Raw genomic sequence first — 18,475 nt, forward strand, 5'->3', positions numbered from 1 at the left:
TAACCCTGAGATAAAAGATTTATTAGTGAGAGGTAATCAGGAAACACTTTATAGTACAAAAAATAAAGAAAACAAAATGTAGCTGCAGATTTTTTGTTTTTGTTTTACTGAACACATTTGCTGGATCTCCACAGCAGATTCAAGTGGCCGTTCTGTGGACGTTCTTCTATGCCGGTATAATCCCAGCTTCCCTTTACACTGCTAAGCTAATACCATATGCATCCCCTGGCTTTAGCCTTCTGCTGTAGCTCCCTACCTTGCTATGTCACTCCGATAGTAAAGCACTGGATTTCTCAGCCATTGTAAGCAGCCATAGGACCAGCCCAACTAGATCAGCTATTACGCTGCAGGCCATTGTACTTTTTATCTAGATAATTTGTGCAATTTTATTTCTTGTGTTGCAGCCATGGACACATACTACTGCTCAAAGTCAACAAGACAAAGCTGGAGTAGAGTCCAGAATTTGCAGAACTGTAGCAATCTACTGGACATGTGCCGTGCCATAAGGCATGAGAGACTGGTCAGGTCATGGAGCTGGTTCTGTACTCTAGGGCTGTGTGCACATTGCTCTTATGAACGTGCCCTCTCCTCTTCTTGCAGGATAGTATCACCTCTGCTTTCTCCATGATGGAGTATTATACATGAAGCTCCCTCTGATAGACACACAGAGCCATGAACTCCTCCATTCAAGCACGGGTGGTGGAGGTGGTGACCGCTGGTTTGGTGGTGAGATGCTGCACATCGACATGTTGCTTTATTCAGAAATTTACAGTCAATAGGAGACAGCAGCAACTCTTCAGTCCTTGCCAGCACAGTACAGGGTGCACTGGGCCGGTGCTCCTGGTGAGAGGTATCTCAGTCTCCACCCTGGTCACTCTTTCTAGGGGCGTCTTTGGGGAACATTGGGTGTGAGGGCATAGTGGGGCCTCCATTAGGAGCAGCTGGGTGTTTGGGATGGATGGAGACACAGACATCTCTGCCCCTGCATGGTTAACCCTGCATAAAGGGATCTGGCGAGAGGCGTGGGGGGTCTGTACAATATGATACAGGCAGAAGAAAAGCAGCAAAATTTCAAGTGGGCAGTTTGGGCTCCAAGCGGAGAGAAGCTTCATAAAGGCCCTCTTCATCCAGCACTCCTGTGGTGTCCAAGAGGTACTGTGTGACCTGCCAAATACCAGAACATCACTGAATAACATAAGTAGTTGATTACAATACAGACAGTTTGAGCCTGGGGCCAAAACCTTCTAGGGGGCTCATGGCCACAAAAATAACCCTTCAAATTTTATACTGAAAAGGACCTTCAACCATGAAATCCTTGTACATCTGTGCATGTTCTCAATACACATAAACAGAATAGTCATTTCAGAACCTTTGAAGGTCCTCCAAAGGTCCTCAAACCGCAGATTGAAAGCAGGCAGAAGGGACGCATTCTCCTACCATATGTGGGAAGCGAATTACCACATGTATAATTATAGGGTTCAGTATCCTCTATGTTGCAGCCATAAAACCCTGCATTATGAGCTCCTTTTAACCCCTTCCCTGTCAATACCCTTTTTCGGTTTTGAGTTTACATTTTTTGTTGCCCTAAAGATCCATAACATTTTTTCTTTTCTGTGTACAGAGCTGTATGAGGGCTTGTTTTCTGTGCAAATTGGTGATGGTATTTAAATATTCACTGCCTTTCATTGGGACGCTGGAAAAAATCCAATGTGGTGAAAATAAGTTTTTGTGACATATTCTTGTGGGCTCTGTTTTTACGGCTTTCACTGTGGCCTTCGACCTACCTCTCCCCTTTATTCTCTGGGTCGGTATGATCACAGGGATACTACACTTATATAGGTTTTATTGGGTTTTAATAGATTAAAAAAATGAAAACCTTTTGTACAAAAAAAAATGTCTTAGTTTCACCACATTCTGATGCTAATAAAATTTTCATACTTCGATGTACGGAGCTGAGTAAGATGTAATTTTTTTTGTGGGACGAGCTGCGTTTTCAAAGCTACCATTTTGGGGTTTGTAGGACCAGTTTTTCTAAAATTATTTATGTGTTGCATATTTTCCATTACTAGGTTGATAGATGGCAACTTTTGGGATGCGCCACTACCTAACATGTAGTGCCGCATCCCGCATTTTTGTATCAGGTTTAGGGAAAGGGGGGGTTATTTGAAATATTTTACTGTATTTGCAGACCCCTGGGGTAATTTAATCCTAGGGGGGTTTGATTGTTCCTACTACACTACAACTGCATTGCACTATATGGCAATTTTGCTGATGATCTGCTACAGTGTGCCAATGCATCTTTAGAAATTACTGTCCCTGGAGTCTCATATAGACTCTGGGTTGTCATGCAGACAGATTGGCCCCCAAGGATGTCACAGGAGAGAGGGGGTGGTAAAAATCAGTGGCAAAATGGATGCACCCATGTGCCGCCAGCATTCAAATGCATTATGTAAATGCATAATGTTTGCTGGCATAATGCAGCAAACACCCAGTATGTTTAAAGAAGGGTCAGTTTAGTGAAACATCCTTAACGGCACTGCTACTATTGCTGTCTGTGGGTCAGAGACTTATAGATAGAAGTGGATGGGTGAAGTGCTTGTAGAATTGCTGCATCCGGCTAACTTACCTTCGGCTGATGCTCTATCTTGTATGATGTCTGCTGAAACTGCCTTATCTCCCGAATGATATGTGATATCTAGAGTAAATTAGGAGTCAAACAGCATTAATAATGATTGAGTAAACACTTATATATACTAATAGGAGACAAAAATTGAGTAATATAATACTCAATATATACACATGATATAATATGTGTAATATAAATATCAGTCAATTATATAAGAATAATGCACAACAGAAGAAAAGGCGAACAGAAGATACATTTCTAACCTGTTCTAGAGCAATGTCTTGATTTATTCAAATAAATACAAAGAATGGTCCTTATTTCTACCCTGTCAATCAAAAGAGGGCACCAGCTCTGCATTGATATGTATACAACTCACCATCCTCATCTTGGAGAAATTGACAAGACCGTCTTCCGTGTAGTTTGGTGTTCCTTCCTCTATAAATGCCAAATCAGTCAGGTACATCCCCAGGTACGGCACACAGGGAGGGTCACAGCTGGTGACAGAGAAAAACAGATTTTATATGTTTCTTATTGCAGTTACAACATGGTGACAAGACAGCAGGGGTAAATTGCAGAATTACAGAAAGCTGAATCTAAAGCCATGGTCGGTTCCAGTCCGTGATCATGGACCATGCCGGAAGACTTTTCATTATATTGATGTATGATGCAGCAAACACCAGCCTGATCATAGATAATGTGAAATGGCCCTTGTGTGAACAGATTAGGGTGGGTCTGACACCTGGCACATCCCATGCTGTACAGCAACTGTGCTTGGTCTTGAATATATTTGCAAATTTAAGATTTTCTGATTTTTGTAAAGACTTTTGTAAACTAAAACTCTTGTTCGCCTACTTATACAAATATAAATTATTAGTTGTGTCCCTGGAGAACACTGTCTTGTAATGCACCTTCAGAACCTGACATACAAGTGGAGTCCAAGAGCCTCTGCAACTGTACTCTACATGACAGCTTTACAGACCTCCATCCTTAAAGAGAACCCGTCATGCAAAATAACCCCTCTAATCTAAATATATTTTCATAAACTGCCAATAGAGAGCATTGCCTCTATCCCTTCATTGTCCCTCTACATGCCTGTAAACTTAAGCAATGAGGTCCTAAAGTGGTATGCAAATGACCTGTGAAATGTCCAATGAGTCATTATCATATTCAAGCTGTCCAGCTTATTCATGAGTGGGAGGTACAGCCACACATGTAATGGCTGCTCCATGTGCTTGCTGGTGGCCACACCCCCTGCAGCCTGTGTGTGCATGTGTGTGTGTATAGGAGAGATACAACAGCTCCAGGCAGCGGCCATGATATAGCAGAACATGTCAGGTACTTGTGTAGCTGATGTCTGTGTCTCTCACATGTTATAGCAGAACATGTCAGGTACTTGTGTAGCCGATGTCTGTGTCTCTGTGTATTAGGAGGATGCAGCATGTCAGCAGATGCAGCACACACACCAGGAATGCTTTACTATACATTACACACAGACATGAGCAGGGGGAGGAGAGGGGAGGGGGAACAGGGGTGACATCACTGCCTCTGACCATGTGACCAGCCTCATTTACATAATAAAGAATAGATGATTTTATAATGATTAATGTATGAATTGACTAGATAAAGGCTGTGATGGGATCCTTGTGAGCTGCTCCAACAGGTAGTAGTGACAGGACAAGTGACACAGACCTGATGACAGGTGTCCTTTAAAGGGGTTTTCCACGAAACAAGTAGGGCCCCATCCCCACCCACAGGATAGGGCCTAACTTGCTAATCAGTGGGGGGTCTCACCATTGGGGGCAATCTCTATAGAGATAAACGGGGCAGCCCAGACATGCGCCACCGGCTGCTCCACTCATCTCGGGAAGCAAAGAAGGGTCCGACTGAGGTACATCGGGCCCACCGTTCTCATGATGTGTGGGAGTCTGATCATGGAGACCTCTAATGATCAGAAAGTTAGGGCCTAACTTGTGGATAGGGCCTAACTTGTTTTGTGGGAAAACCCCTTTAACGAAGTAATTGTTTAAAGATATTCTGAGTGATCTCCCCCATTTACACCTGTGGATTGTCAATTCCCTCCATAACCCCTAAGATGCCAAACATCACCAAAAAAAAAATCAGTAAGTGGTTAATAAATCCCAATAAATCACTGTAACGTTGAAGCAAACAAAAAAAAATGAAAAAACTTACTTCTTCAAGGCCTCTCTCAGATTCTTAAATCTCCCTTCTGAAGACACCAACTTCTGAAGTCGGTCAATTAAGGTCTTCGTCTGTTAAGTAGAAAATACTTGGGGTTAGAATGGAGGTAATTCAATTATTAATGAATAGTTTGGCACATTTACAAGGTAAATACGTGGCTGCATCCAATCTGCTCCACTACTGTGCTTCAATGAATTATGCAGGATGGTTCATGTCTAATTAAAATTCAATCAATCCCAGGCCCGATGGTCTTTAGTTCTGGTATTGTGAAAAAAAACACAGGGTTGCCCAATGACTGTGTTGGCAATGAGGATCAGGACTGTTTACCAGCAAGAGGGAAAGCTAATGGTCAGTTGCCCACAAGCCAGTTTGGTCCGTGAAAAGTGCTCCTAGGATTTCCCAGACTGAATCTCATATCACTGGACTGAAATCAGCGTGTCAGCTCAGTGCAGTGATATGGATAATCCATTGTACACACAGAGCATTTTTCGCAGACTGAACCTGCTTGTTGGCAAATGGCTTTAGGCTTACTATAATTCAAGGCATTGACATTGTTAGATGAGCAGACCCATAGTTTTAGTTGGGATTCGGTTGCGCGACCCAGATGTATTGCCGGTTTGGAACAGCCAATCTGGCCAATTGATGCCCCTGGCTACTAACCATGGCCATGATTGGCCGGGTGGTGTCCCCTAACTAAAACTACGGGACAGCTCGTTTCTAGACACCACGTTTACATTTGGCGTTTGAATTGCGTTTACAATACATTAGCATTGCATGTACATCACATTTAAACTGTACATAATGGGGCTCATATACTAAGGGTCGCACGATTCCGTCGGGTATCCCGACGATTTCCGATTTTGCGACAAATTCAGCCGGGATTTTGGCGCACACGATCGGATTTCGACGCAATCGAGCCGGGTTGCATGCGACGGAAATGGGGGGCCGTGGCAGTCGGAAAACCCGACGGATTCGGAAAAACCGCAGTGTTTAAAAAATAGAAAAAGAGTTGCTTGACACGCACTTACCTGCACCAAGAAATAGAAGGTGAACTCTTGTGAACTCCAGCGGACCTCGGCGCAGCAGCGACACCTAGTGGATATCGGTGCACAGACCTTAGTGAATCCCGGCCGGACCCAAATCAGCGTCGGAGAACCCGCCGCTGGATCGGTGACTGGACTGGGTAAGTAAATGTGCCCCAATGTTTTGTTTTAAAACAAACAATTTACAGTCTTGACACTTTGGTGGACCACAATCTGTCAGAAATTGACTGTATTACCTGTTTAGACACTTTGATCCAGGTCCTCTTGAGCCGAAATATAGCGCTGCGATTCAGGGATGATGTAATCTCCAGAACAGCGTTGTAGTTGTGCAGACAGCGACAAATATCCGCCACTGCCACCCACTTCTCAATGGTGCATCCCCGCACAGCCGGCTCCTCACTCCGCAGGATCTCAGTGGCGATCAGGTTACTCATCTAACACAACCCACAGATATGGTTACAGTTTTATTGTGAATTTCTGCTGAGTCACATTATTAATCACTATATGACGGTATATTTTGGAGAATTACTTATTATTTTATTCTTTAAAGGGGTATTCCCTCGAAGACAAAATATACGCAGAAAGGAAAACTAACATATTCTCTAATTCAACAAAAATACAGTATTTCACAGATATAAACCTAACGTGTTTCTATCAGTCCTAATGTTATATGTTGTCCTTGGATACGACCAGAAACTCCTGGTCCTGACTATAGTCGGGTGGTATTTCTGTTTGCTAAGATTCCTCTCACATGAACACGCATCTCCTGTACTGCAGGAGCAGGGGGAGGAGGAGGCAGAGATCACTAGAACCAGAGGAAAGATAAGCTCTTGATTTGAGGGGGGGGGGGCATAGCAGTGCTGAGTGTGTCACCTTTTGCACATGGCAAGTACTAGGTGTTGACTGTGCAAGCCTGAGCTTTGCTTGCTGCATTCAGTGAAAATTGAAGGAGGAGAAGGGTGGATTTGAATGTGGAGGATAATGAGCATTTTCATTAGGGTAGGTGGACTCTTGTTCCCCAAGACTCAAGGATGAACGTTGTCGGGGAACCAGGTAAAGTTTGATCTAATTTCTCTACGAAACGATAAATGGCAGAGATTTTAGAAGAACCATTTTGCATGTGTGTGTGGGAACCCAAGCACTACAAAAATAGCCCTCTGGTGACTGGTCACGTTTAAGACTGCAGTTTCACATCAGGATTCACTATAAAATTATTACCTCTAACACAACATTAATAGTTCCCTACGGGGCATGATTGCAATTTTGCCATGTTAGATCCCTATTACAGAATATAAGTAGCTTACTAAAGTTAATAGCTATAAGCCTTGTTAGACATAGGTGAATATTAACTCACATGGTTGAAGTGTTTGCTTGTGCCCATGATATATGGGGTCCTCTCATTCTTGTCCGCTTTCATCCAACCCTGGCCAAAAAATTCCCTGCAGCAAAAGGATTAATAAAAGAAAAGACATGGGCGACATGGAACATGTATTTGCTTCTACAAGTTTGGACTAGTACACATCTTAGTTTTTTTGCAGTCGTTAGGCTACATGCACGCTACCGTGTGCTCCCCGGAGTCAAACTCCTTTGTCCAAGGAGGAAGAGCAGAGCGTTGTGAATTGCAGTTTGCAAAGGTTGAATTCTGCACCATATTGGGGGGAGCATTCATCAATTGTGGCAAAGGGCCCATGTTTTTGGCGCACAAATTGTGCAGTAATTTAAACTGGGATGTTAGATTGTGGTGCAAGCGGTTAATGAATTCGCACACAACTGAAAAGGTACCAAACGGGCTCCACATTTATGAAGGCGAAATAGAACTTGGTAGACTTGCTCTTAGCTTGTCTGTTTGTGCGCCAAAATTTCTAAAAAAAAAGCGTAGGAAACCTAGAGGCGCAAGAACGGTGTCGGAATTAGTAAACTGGGCCCAAATTAAGTGAGCAAAAAAAAAAGGTGTGAGTGTCAGAAAGGGTCTTTCCGGTGCAGAATGGGATAATGGTGCACTCTGCACACTCCACAAGCATATTGCACTACTTTTGATAAATGTGGCCTAATATGTTTTCTCGCATTGCACTCAATTGTGGGCACCCTGCCTTAGAGACTTGGTCCTCAATCATTTAAAGTTCTGGAAACCCCATTTTTCAGGGCACAATTGGAGGTTAATATGATAAAACAACATTGACACCACAATGGCTGCAGGTGGCTATATACATAGAATGAGTAGCAGAATGAAACTCACTCATAAGGAATCTTCTTGAAGATCAAATAATCTAGTAACGTTACTTGTTCTGCAATCTCCAGAGCTGAAAGAGCCTCAAATGGATCCACAGGAGTGCTCAACACCTGCAAAGTACATGCACACAACAAAACATCAAGATGTCATTAGTAGTCAAAGTCATCATTTACCGTTTGGCTATACCAGGTGCATATTACACATGCCACCAGGCACTGCAGTGCAATATATTAGGCTCTGTTCACACTGCTATCAGGTCACTCAGTATTTTCCCAGCATGTCACAACCTTTGCCATCAAAACAGAAGCCTGGCAGAGATTTGTTGCATGTGGCGTAAGGTTTCACCAGAACATGTAAAATGAAATGCATGTGCTTTATTATGGCATTATAAGCAATAATGCAAATGCAAACACTGCCTAAATTTCTTATCCATGCAATAAAAGATATAACAATATATACACGGTTATTGTTTATAGCACTTACCATGTGTTCAATCTCTTCCAGCGTGACCTGACTATCTCCAGGATCCTCCTGTGTCAATGTTCTGACAACATATACATTGTTAGTACATATGTTCCTATGTGCATTCACACCTACATTCATTTACAGGTCATTTACACTTATATTAGAATATTAAAAGGAGACTAGTGGCTTCTGAGAAAGGTAGGTTGTGAAAAAAGTAGGAGAGGCAATTACTATGCCCCACTTCAAGCAATGGTGACTTAAAGGGGTATTCCCATCTGGGCATTAACATTTAATTTAATTCATTTGCCATATGTAAAAATTTCTTCAATTGGATGTTATTAAAAAAATGTTCCTGTGTGAAGATAATTTCTCATAAATGTAGCCATGTTGTCTCTTAGAGACAAGATAGTTTCCTTGGATACGACCACCTCGCACTCTGGAAGCAGTGGCCAAACATATACTATTGAGCACTGCCTGACCACCTGGATTCAGCGTTCATTACCACAGGACGGTTGTAAGATATACAGTAACTCCTGGACATTTCATATATAAAAATTTTTAGTTTCTTTGCGCAATCCCTCCAAGGCCGTATCCGAGGACACAGTCTTGTTTCTAGGGGACCAAATGACTACATTTGTTATAAATTATCTTCACTCAGGTAATTTTTTTTAAATAACATCTAATTGAAAAAATGTATATATATGACAAATTAGTTAAATTAAATGTGAGTGCCAAGACGAGAATACCCCTTTAAGTTGGTATTTCCTTCCACTTTCTGCCATGTCTGGCCTGATATAGCAGAGCAGAGACACAAACACCATTGGAATGGTAGTGGTAGCATCAGTGGAGGTAAGTACAAGGTATTGTTTTTTCCACATTTTTCAGTCCTTGGAAAACTGGAAAAGCCCTTGAAGACCTTATTGTAAAAAGAAATAAGCATTGTGTTCACAACTCACCAATACAGGTAATAATGAATGCAGGGGTTTTCCTGTATAGGATTCCTATAACCCCTTTTCAGGAGAGCAACAAGTTTTAAGCATAATGTGACCAAGATGTGTGCTTATATACATTTTAAGGTCAATGGGGCACATTTACACTGCAGTTTGCAGTGTAAATGCAGTTTGCCTGTGTAGTATGCACAGGGCACCAGGCACAGGATTTCTGGAACACCCTGCGCTGCTCCGGCAGAGTGCACCAACTTTTTTTTGGTGCACCTATAACATGGACCTATAACATTTGTGTCGCACGAAGACTAGTGCAGCTGCGCCACAAAAGGATCACTTGCGACACAAATATGGTGCAGCCACTTTGGTGCAAAGCCCTTTGTAAATGTGCCCCAATATCTGCACATGGCCCTTTGTAATGACTCACCGGATAATATTGGCCGCAGCCTTCCTTTCCTGGGCTAGCAGCTCTGGATTGTGGATAACCTCCTCTAGGAAGCTGATCACTTTGCTCTTTAGTTGCAGGTTAGTCTCAAAATCCTGTTGAAGGCAAAAATTGACCATTACATTAGCATATGAATAACTTTGTTAATAAACCTGTTGTAATAGTTTATTCAAGACCAGCATATCATTAACACTAGTCATTGGGGCACATTTACTAAGAACAGTGCAGTCTGCACTAGGCGCAGTTTGCCTTTGTAGGGTGCAGGGGGCGCCAGATTCAGGAATTACAGCGCCCGTTCATCAAGAATCTGACACCCCCTGCACTGCCCCGATAGTGTGCACCAACTTTAACAAGGGCGTGCAAAATACTTTAGTCGGACTCAGCTTGATAAATGTGGTGCCCGGTCCGACTGTGCACCAGAACCAGAAATGTGGCGTGGACAATACATGTACAAGCAGTATGGATTAGAAAGATCGTGCAAAGTCCGACAGAAAAATGGTGAAAGTCCCTTAGTAAATGTGGGCCAATGTGTGAGTCATCAGTGATCATGAGAGGTACCTGGGCATGTTTGGAAACCCAATGTCTCAGGACATTAAGGACGCGGTTTGTTGCTGCCCTTCTGATTACAAATTCTTTGTCACCGTTCCTCTGATCTGAGGGAAATCCTGAAACACACAAACAAACGTACATTATGTATACAGGAGGCCATGGATATCACATATAAGAAGATTACCATAGTCACAGTGCCTGGATCTATGAGTAATTGTCCCTGGTTAACATTCTGGATTTTAATGGTAGATTTCCTTTAACCCTTTCCCAGCCAAGGATGTATCTCATACATCTTTACAGAGTGGCACTTCTATGGCCAAGGACGTAGAAGTGGGCTATAACATTGGAACCCTGGCAATCTCCTCATTCATATGTGTTTGTAGGTGCCAGGGAACCAGAGATTTTCACGTTTAAATTGAGTATTTTGGGTGCAATATTTTTAAAATTTTAGGGGAAAGCCATATAATAAGACATGCATAATTCATGGATGTGTGCAGTCCTTGTTCTCCATGAACAAGTCTGTGATTTTTCAGTAGTTAATCCATTTTTCACTTAATTATAAAACAGATCAACTTTTTTTTTAAAACTACCGTAGATTAATATAATTTGTGAAGTGTGTCTGTGAAAATTTTGGATAGCACATGGATGTCAGATGTGGGTTGTCTGTGATTTAAACAAATCCCAGACTTTAATAATGAACCATAAACATATGTCTGAATAGGGCCTAAGCCCATCACCAGAAGGCAGGTAGGGGTCTCACTAATTTTCCAGGTGCCCCTTTTATTTGGTTGGTATTCACTGCATCGAGTCCCCTCACCCAAACTCTGCTTTTATAAGCAGTTTATATAGACATTGGTTAAGCTGCAGAAAATGTGGTCCTCCGTTTGGTCTCAGATCATCCTATGCACGAACCCATCATCGATGGTAAAAGTCAAACCTCAAAGGAAAATCTATCATCAAAATCAAGCATGGATAAACCAAGGACCCTTACTCATAGATCCAGGCACTGTGACTGTAGTAATCTTCCTATATTTGTCATAATTAGCCAGAAGTGCTGGGGGGGGGGGGGGGCTTTACTAGAGCTCCCCATGCTCTGTCTTCACATACTGTTACACGGTGCAGGAGCACTTCCCCCTTCCACTATGTGCAAAAATTACCCGCTGCTGTAAGATTACATCAGGCAGAGGTAGGGGGAAGTGCTATAGGAGCAGGAGGTTGATGAGACATGCACCAGCACAGTGTAACAGCCTGTGAAGCCAAAACACAGAGAGGCTCTAGTAATGCTGCCAATAGCATGTCTGGCTCATTAGCATAATTGTAAAAGTTGATTTTAGAGGGAAAGTGGCCATGAATAACAAATTTAAGAAGATTACCACATTCACACTGCTTGGATCTATGAGTAAGTGTCCCTGGTTTATCATGTTTGATTTTACCAGCTGAATTTCTTTAAATTACACTTCATTGCATTTGCCATGTCCAGAAAACAACTTGGTACCTACCTGCTGTGGCCAAAGACATCCGTCTGTAAGTTTCCTTGGTTGGAGTCCCCTCATTAGCACCGGCAGTTGCTATGGCAAAAGCAGAGGCTGCTGACAGATTGCTGCGATTGCTGTCATGTTCCCGGCAAGAAGTCATCACAATTCCATTGTTATACGAGAAGAGTGTAAAGTCTGGACAAAAAAATTACAAAATAAGTGACAATGGCGGCATTACATGCAACAGGGATTGTGGAACTTGGACATAAAGTAGATTTTAGGCGCTAAATAGACAATCCCCATTAAAAGGGAACCTGTCATCAGAACGCACATTTACACATAATGACTGGTTCACATCGGCTTTTCAATTCTTTAAACTTTATACATAAACAACGTTTGATAAGCAGTTATAGAGCTATCACAGTTTTATTCACCTGCAGAGTTCCGTCCACGCTGCGAAATCGGTGTGGTTGGTGAGCGGGTTGGTGACGTATCAGTCTCGGCCTCATCGCTCTGGGTCTGTTCATTGTCCGATTCTACTCGAGAAGCCTCGGTGTCTGAATGAGGAGGTAAGATAATGATAAAATAGTGCTAGCTATAAATGTTTTTACAGGAAAGAGTATTTTTTATCCACTTGATACATCTGGAATGTAGTATTTAATTACCTTTATTTTGGCGCGGTGCCGCTGGTTCCTCATCTCTCTCTGCGGGCGGCTCCTCTCCCTCTCCCACCTTGCTTGGGAAACTTCCAGATACATAGAGCTTGTTGATGTCCAGGCTCGTCTTGCTGTATGGAGGAGGAGCAGGACAGGCACTTGAATATCCATTGGAAGAGCAGCTCAAAGCGGCCAGGTCCAATGCTTTTCCACCAGTGATTATGGGAATATTAAGCGACAATTTGCGTCTACGACTCGGGGATGATGACTTGGTGATGGAGAGGGGTGGTGGGGATGAGAACTTGCGTGTAGCTCTAGGAGATTTAGGCGGCTCTCCATACAGAAGTTTATTATTCTGATTACTTGCAAAGAGTAGCTCTAAAGATCTAAAGGTGTGAAAATGCAAACAAAAAAATGAAGATATAAATAGTGATGCCCTAATCACAATGGAACATGCAAGAGAATGGAAGCTAATTTACAATGGTTCATCGAGAAATGAAAAAGAAAAAATATGGATATTTCTGTGAAATTTGGTTGAGAAAACAGTTATAGGGGTTGTCTATGTATATACATTTTTTATATATAGGTGGAGAGCTTTAAAAATAATAAACAGCATATACTCACCTCTCACAGCACTCCCATCCAGCAACGGTGCCGCCCCTCAAAAGGCCGAATCTGTGATTGTGCCGTCCCGATCAATGCCGTGCGCCTGCTACAGCCTGAAACGAATGCTGTAGTAGGGACTCGGCTGAGACGGCACCTCTGGCCTCTGTACAAATAGAGACCCAGTAGTGAGGAGTGGGGAGAGAGGCAAGTATATAACCATATGCTGATTTTTATTTTTAAATAAAAATTCATATATAAAATAAGTCATATATAAATAAAAATTTAAATTAAATTATAAAAAAAACTGGACAACCCTTTCCAGAATTAGAAAGACATGTCCGCTTTTCTTCCAAAAACAGCACCAGGCCTGTTCACAGGTTATGTGAGGTATTGCAGCTCAGCCACAATATTAGAAACAACCCATTCGGAGGTGTAGCATGGTTTAAAAAAAAAGGCCTGGAGAATCCCTCAAAAGCAAATATCAACATGTGGTCATTAAAGGGGTTGGACACTTCACCTCGTGTTTTTTGTAATGTGTGGGGGTGGGATTTTATGTATTTTATCAATATACATCTATTGAAAGTTCTAATGTTCTTTTGATATTAACTACCTATTGTACCTCTCAAATTGAGAAGAAAAAGTGAGGCAAAACAATGTTTTCAATATAAGGGTAATAGATTAACAATCTTTATTGTTGCAGACATATAACAAAAAACACACAATTAAAAAATTGCTAGATTACACATGACAGGGTTAATCTATTACCCCTCTATTGAAAATATTGTTTTGCCTCACTTTTTCCTGTCAATTTGAGAGGTACAATAGGTACCGTATATACTTGTGTATAAGCCGAGTTTTACAGCACAAAAAATGTGCTGAAAAACGTCCCCTTGGCTTATACACGAGTCTATTGCAAAAAACATTTACTCACTTTAAAAAAATAAACTTATATACTCGCCCTCCGATGTCGACGCAGCTTACCGATGTCCCTGATGTCAGCGTGTTCCGTCTTCTTTCTTCTCCGCGGCTCCTCTTCTTTCTTCCGGCATGGACGCGGCCATGTTTTCTTCGTGACCGCGCATACTATGACGTCAGCAGCGGCCACGTCATAGTATGCGCCCGCTAGAAGAAAACATGGCCGCGTCCATGCCGGAAGAAAGAAGAGGAGCCGCGGAGAAGAAAGAAGACGGAACACGCTGACATCAGGGACATCGGTAAGCTGCGTCGACATCGGAGGGCGAGTATATAAGTTTATTTTTTTTAAGGGCTGTGGGGGCGGCTGCTGTATACTACCAGGGGCTTGCTGTATACTAGCAGGGGCTTGCTGTATACTGCCAGGGGCTTGCTGTATACTGCCAGGGGCTTGCTGTATACTACCAGGGGCTTGCTGTATACTACATGGGACTTGCAGGCTGTATACTACTAGGGGCTGCTGTATACTACATGGGGGCTGGCAGGCTGTATACTACTGGGGGGGGGGTTTGACCAATGCATTTCCCACCCTCGGCTTATACTCGAGTCAATAGTTTTTCCCAGTTTTGGTGGTAAAATTAGGGGTCTCGGCTTATACTCGGGTCGGTTTATACTCGAGTATATATATATATATATAAAATGGCCACAGATGGAGGGTCGTGTGATCTCTATCTGTCCTTGAATAATGTTCCTGCCAGTGCCCTAATCTCATATTCATGAATAGTATCATAAGGTCCTGGAAGACCAAAGGTTCATGGACAGTTAAAGATCACATGACCCTCCATCTGCAGCCATTTTATGGTCAGGAATATTTGGCTGATGAGGAAAAAGACAGGAGGCTTCACTTTACATATCAAGAAAGAGGAGCAGAACTTTTAATAGATGAATATTGGTAAATTATCTAATACCCTGCCCCCCACACTTACATACACATTACAAAAAGCATGGTAACCTTTGTATTGTCAACTGTTAGAGCAGCAGTTTCTGCTTCAGAGCAACTTTCTCATATGTAACTGGATTGGTCTTTATGGATGAAATTTCCAGGTCCTTTTACCAAGCCAACCAGTTACCTGCTCTGCACTGACGAGAAGCAAAAACTCAGAAGCAGCTATCTGCAGAATGAGAGCATTTCCCTTCTAGAAGATGTTCAGTGGTTTTGAACATCTCCAAGGCCATGTCACAAAACTACTTTAAACTATTACAAGGTATTACTGGGTTTTGTGATGGATGATAGTGTGGTTAGATATAGTCGAATAAAATTGATCCATAAATCTGTTTGTTACCAGGAAGATTTTTTTTTTATTAATTTGGTCTATTGCTATTGCTTTGACTTATTCTAGATAAACTGGGGTTTACAAGCATAAAACCTTAATCTTCCTCAGTCACATATCGGTGAGAATTCTTCTCTAAAAATCAGCCCATGTCTCTGCATACAGACATAAAGTAATACAGGACATAAATCATTCTCACGTCAGCACCAGGATTGGTCTTGGTGACAGGTACGTACCTGGCAGGGATTGCGCTGACTGGTTTCCTATAGATAGCGATCAGCTTGTCAAGAACAATATCCGCAGTAGTGAAGACCCGGTAAGAGTGCAGGAAAGTGTTGAGGAAATCAATGCTTAAGAAGCGCAGGTCTGTGAGACGCTCCAGTAATCGCTCAACACTTGCATAGCGGATCTGAAGGACCTTGCATGAGTTCATGGTTTTGCTGAATCGAATGTCGATATCGTCACAGTACAGGCTGCTGTCTGACCTAGGGATTCCAGAAAAGGTCATTGTATACCTATTGTAAGCACACCTAATGCAAGAAACATACCAGATACCAACAAGACAGCCTCTTTCCCTCATGTATTTGGTCATATAGATGCCATAGGACAGCAGTTTCATGTTTCGGACTATCATATGGAGTACTGCAGGACCCACTGCAAATATAGGCACCCACATTACAAAGCGTAGATCGTAGCTTTCTTCATTATTCACTTACTTGATCATTTGGGGAACACTGACTTTGGAGTTCTCCTCAAAGGCATTCATCATCAGTCCATTACAGCGGATGTTATCCACACACTAGAGAGCAGACTCATGGTCAGGTGCGGCTAGAGAGCGGCTCACATAGATGGGAAGAACATGGGGGGGGGGGGGGGATGGGGTACACATAGACTGCACAAAGACAATTAACCCAACACCAGTCTTTCACCAATTGTACATATGGATTGTAAGGCCATGTCTTCTACCTCTACCTCTACCAGAGCACCAGACCAGAGTGAGTTGTTTTTTTTCTTTTAGGAACCCCTATTCAGACATATTATCATAGAATTTAGAGTTAATAGAAGGGTACGTCAAAAAACATGTCTGTTTATTTTATTTTTTTTACAAAATTGGGCAAAACTTAGTGCAAATTTTACATTTATTCAGTGGCTGGTAGCTCCTTTTGAAGGATTTATTTGATCACTAAAGAGACTTATCACCTATCCAGAGGATGAAGGTTTAAAGGGTTATTTCCCCTTTAAGATAGTGATGACATATCTAAAGGATGGGTTAACAATATCAGATCGGTTGGGGAACAGCATTTGAACCATTGCCGGTCAGAAGATTCCCTAATGTTGGACACTTTACAAAGAAGTGAGCTGGACTTCTGTCTCCATTCTCTTTGTGGTAGAATCAGCTTGACAACTGGACCCTTTTCTTTGGACTTCCAGCTTTATTCCCTGTGTACCGGTATCATCTGATTGCACAGAAGATCTGAAGGACCTTGCATGAGTTCATGATAGGAAACTATTTTAAAAGTGTTATACCAACTATGTATGGTATCCACTATGCACAGGAGAGGGGATAACAAGCTGAACAGAGAACTACAGAACAGGGCCCTGTTCTCACTAATGGGTGCTGTCACACCATGGGAGTAGGAACACAGTGCTCAGCAATCTCCAGCACTGATATTAACCTTATATGAAAATCCTGGAGATAGCCGAATGCTGTGTAAGAGAACGGGATCTCTCTGGGTCACGTTGTCGTGATTGGTGTTTCCAGCAGTCCTGTGGATAGGGGATAACTTAAAATAGTTAGTACAAACCCTCCTAGTGTCTGTCTGGATTTGATTACCACTGCTGATAAAAAACACAGAGCCTGGTTCTACAAGACTGGATACAATAACCAGTGGTAATGGGAGGAAGAAAACTATGTTAGTGGTGATGATACCATGAAGACGTAAAGACATCATGTCATATATGGTGGCAAGGAGGTGACACAGTGATGACACAGTGGTGACCTGGCTGATGTCACTGGTCCATGCTGCTTTCTCCTGCCTGGAAGATGCCAGCAGAATGACAACAAATGGTGCAGAATCTTTGGGTTCCACTGAGATCTTAAAGTCCAAGTGATCCCCATCCTGTGTGGGAGGTCTGTCTGCAACAGGAGACAGTGGATAATATGGTAAGTATGCATGGAGCCTGCATGCAATGTCATAGATCACAGTAAAAAGATGATATAAGGGACAGCATCTTTTTTTTTGGTTAATGCTAAATAAACTGGGTGTCATGGTGGTGAACTCATAAAAGGTTATTAAGTTTTTGTGGTACTAACTGTCATCATCATCTTGATCTTCTAGTAACGTGCAGTCCATCAGTGATACCACCCCGTTCTGGAACAGAAGAGTGATAGGGATTGGGAAATATTCATCAGATATATTCAATATAATAACCAGACATAACACAGATATACTAGGATACAAGCCTGCAGCCCGAGAACTGACAAACCAAAACACAACTGGGGGAACATTGTGTCACCAAGCTCTACCAGATGGCTAGACACTGGAATAACAAGTCCAAAGCTTTTATTCAATCTTCAACTATAGTAATGGTGGCATCAGCAAAGTCATTGTTAGGATGTGAAGGGAGGCGTGTGACTGTATGTACTGTATGTAGAGAACTATCCCAGCACCGCCACTCCACGGACACGCTACACATGTGCACAACAATACAGAGAAAATATTTTAAGCCCATCATCACTTGTATGTCTACTGAATTATTTAATAATAATCATAATGTAAGTTATAGCAGATAGACTATTAATCAGAAAATTATAACACTGAGGATATCAAAATTCAGTCTTCTTTATTACAAAGGAGACACTAGGCAAAACTGACACATCAAGCAATAATGGGGACACAATCACCGGGGCTCCAAGCAAAAACAGCGACAACTTGCAATTACTGGGATACTACACAATTTCCAGGACACCAAGCAATAACAGGGACACCAGGT

The 18,475-nt window shown here is 42.2% G+C and overlaps 1 protein-coding gene across 4 annotated transcripts in view; it reads right to left on the reverse strand.

The window, feature by feature from the left end:
• The window catches only part of RASGRF1 (Ras protein specific guanine nucleotide releasing factor 1), a 38,932-nt gene continuing 20,457 nt past the window's right edge, over nucleotides 1-18,475 (reverse strand). The window contains exons 11-27 of one of the 4 annotated variants that reach the window (XM_072148789.1): nucleotides 17,796-17,853; nucleotides 17,482-17,618; nucleotides 16,198-16,280; nucleotides 15,718-15,966; nucleotides 12,642-12,763; nucleotides 12,411-12,533; nucleotides 12,001-12,171; nucleotides 10,511-10,617; nucleotides 9,935-10,047; nucleotides 8,582-8,642; nucleotides 8,105-8,208; nucleotides 7,223-7,307; nucleotides 6,105-6,302; nucleotides 4,817-4,896; nucleotides 3,003-3,120; nucleotides 2,627-2,695; nucleotides 1-1,164 (exon numbers count right to left, since the gene is read on the reverse strand). In XM_072148789.1, the coding sequence (XP_072004890.1) occupies nucleotides 1,072-1,164; nucleotides 2,627-2,695; nucleotides 3,003-3,120; nucleotides 4,817-4,896; nucleotides 6,105-6,302; nucleotides 7,223-7,307; nucleotides 8,105-8,208; nucleotides 8,582-8,642; nucleotides 9,935-10,047; nucleotides 10,511-10,617; nucleotides 12,001-12,171; nucleotides 12,411-12,533; nucleotides 12,642-12,763; nucleotides 15,718-15,966; nucleotides 16,198-16,280; nucleotides 17,482-17,618; nucleotides 17,796-17,853 (1,971 nt within the window). In that variant the 3' untranslated portion in view covers nucleotides 1-1,071. The other 3 variants (XM_072148788.1, XM_072148790.1, XM_072148791.1) reach the window with 3 other exon arrangements.

Source organism: Engystomops pustulosus, chromosome 4 (assembly GCF_040894005.1).
Source record: "Engystomops pustulosus chromosome 4, aEngPut4.maternal, whole genome shotgun sequence".
In the NCBI taxonomy this organism is placed as follows: Eukaryota; Metazoa; Chordata; class Amphibia; order Anura; family Leptodactylidae; genus Engystomops; species Engystomops pustulosus.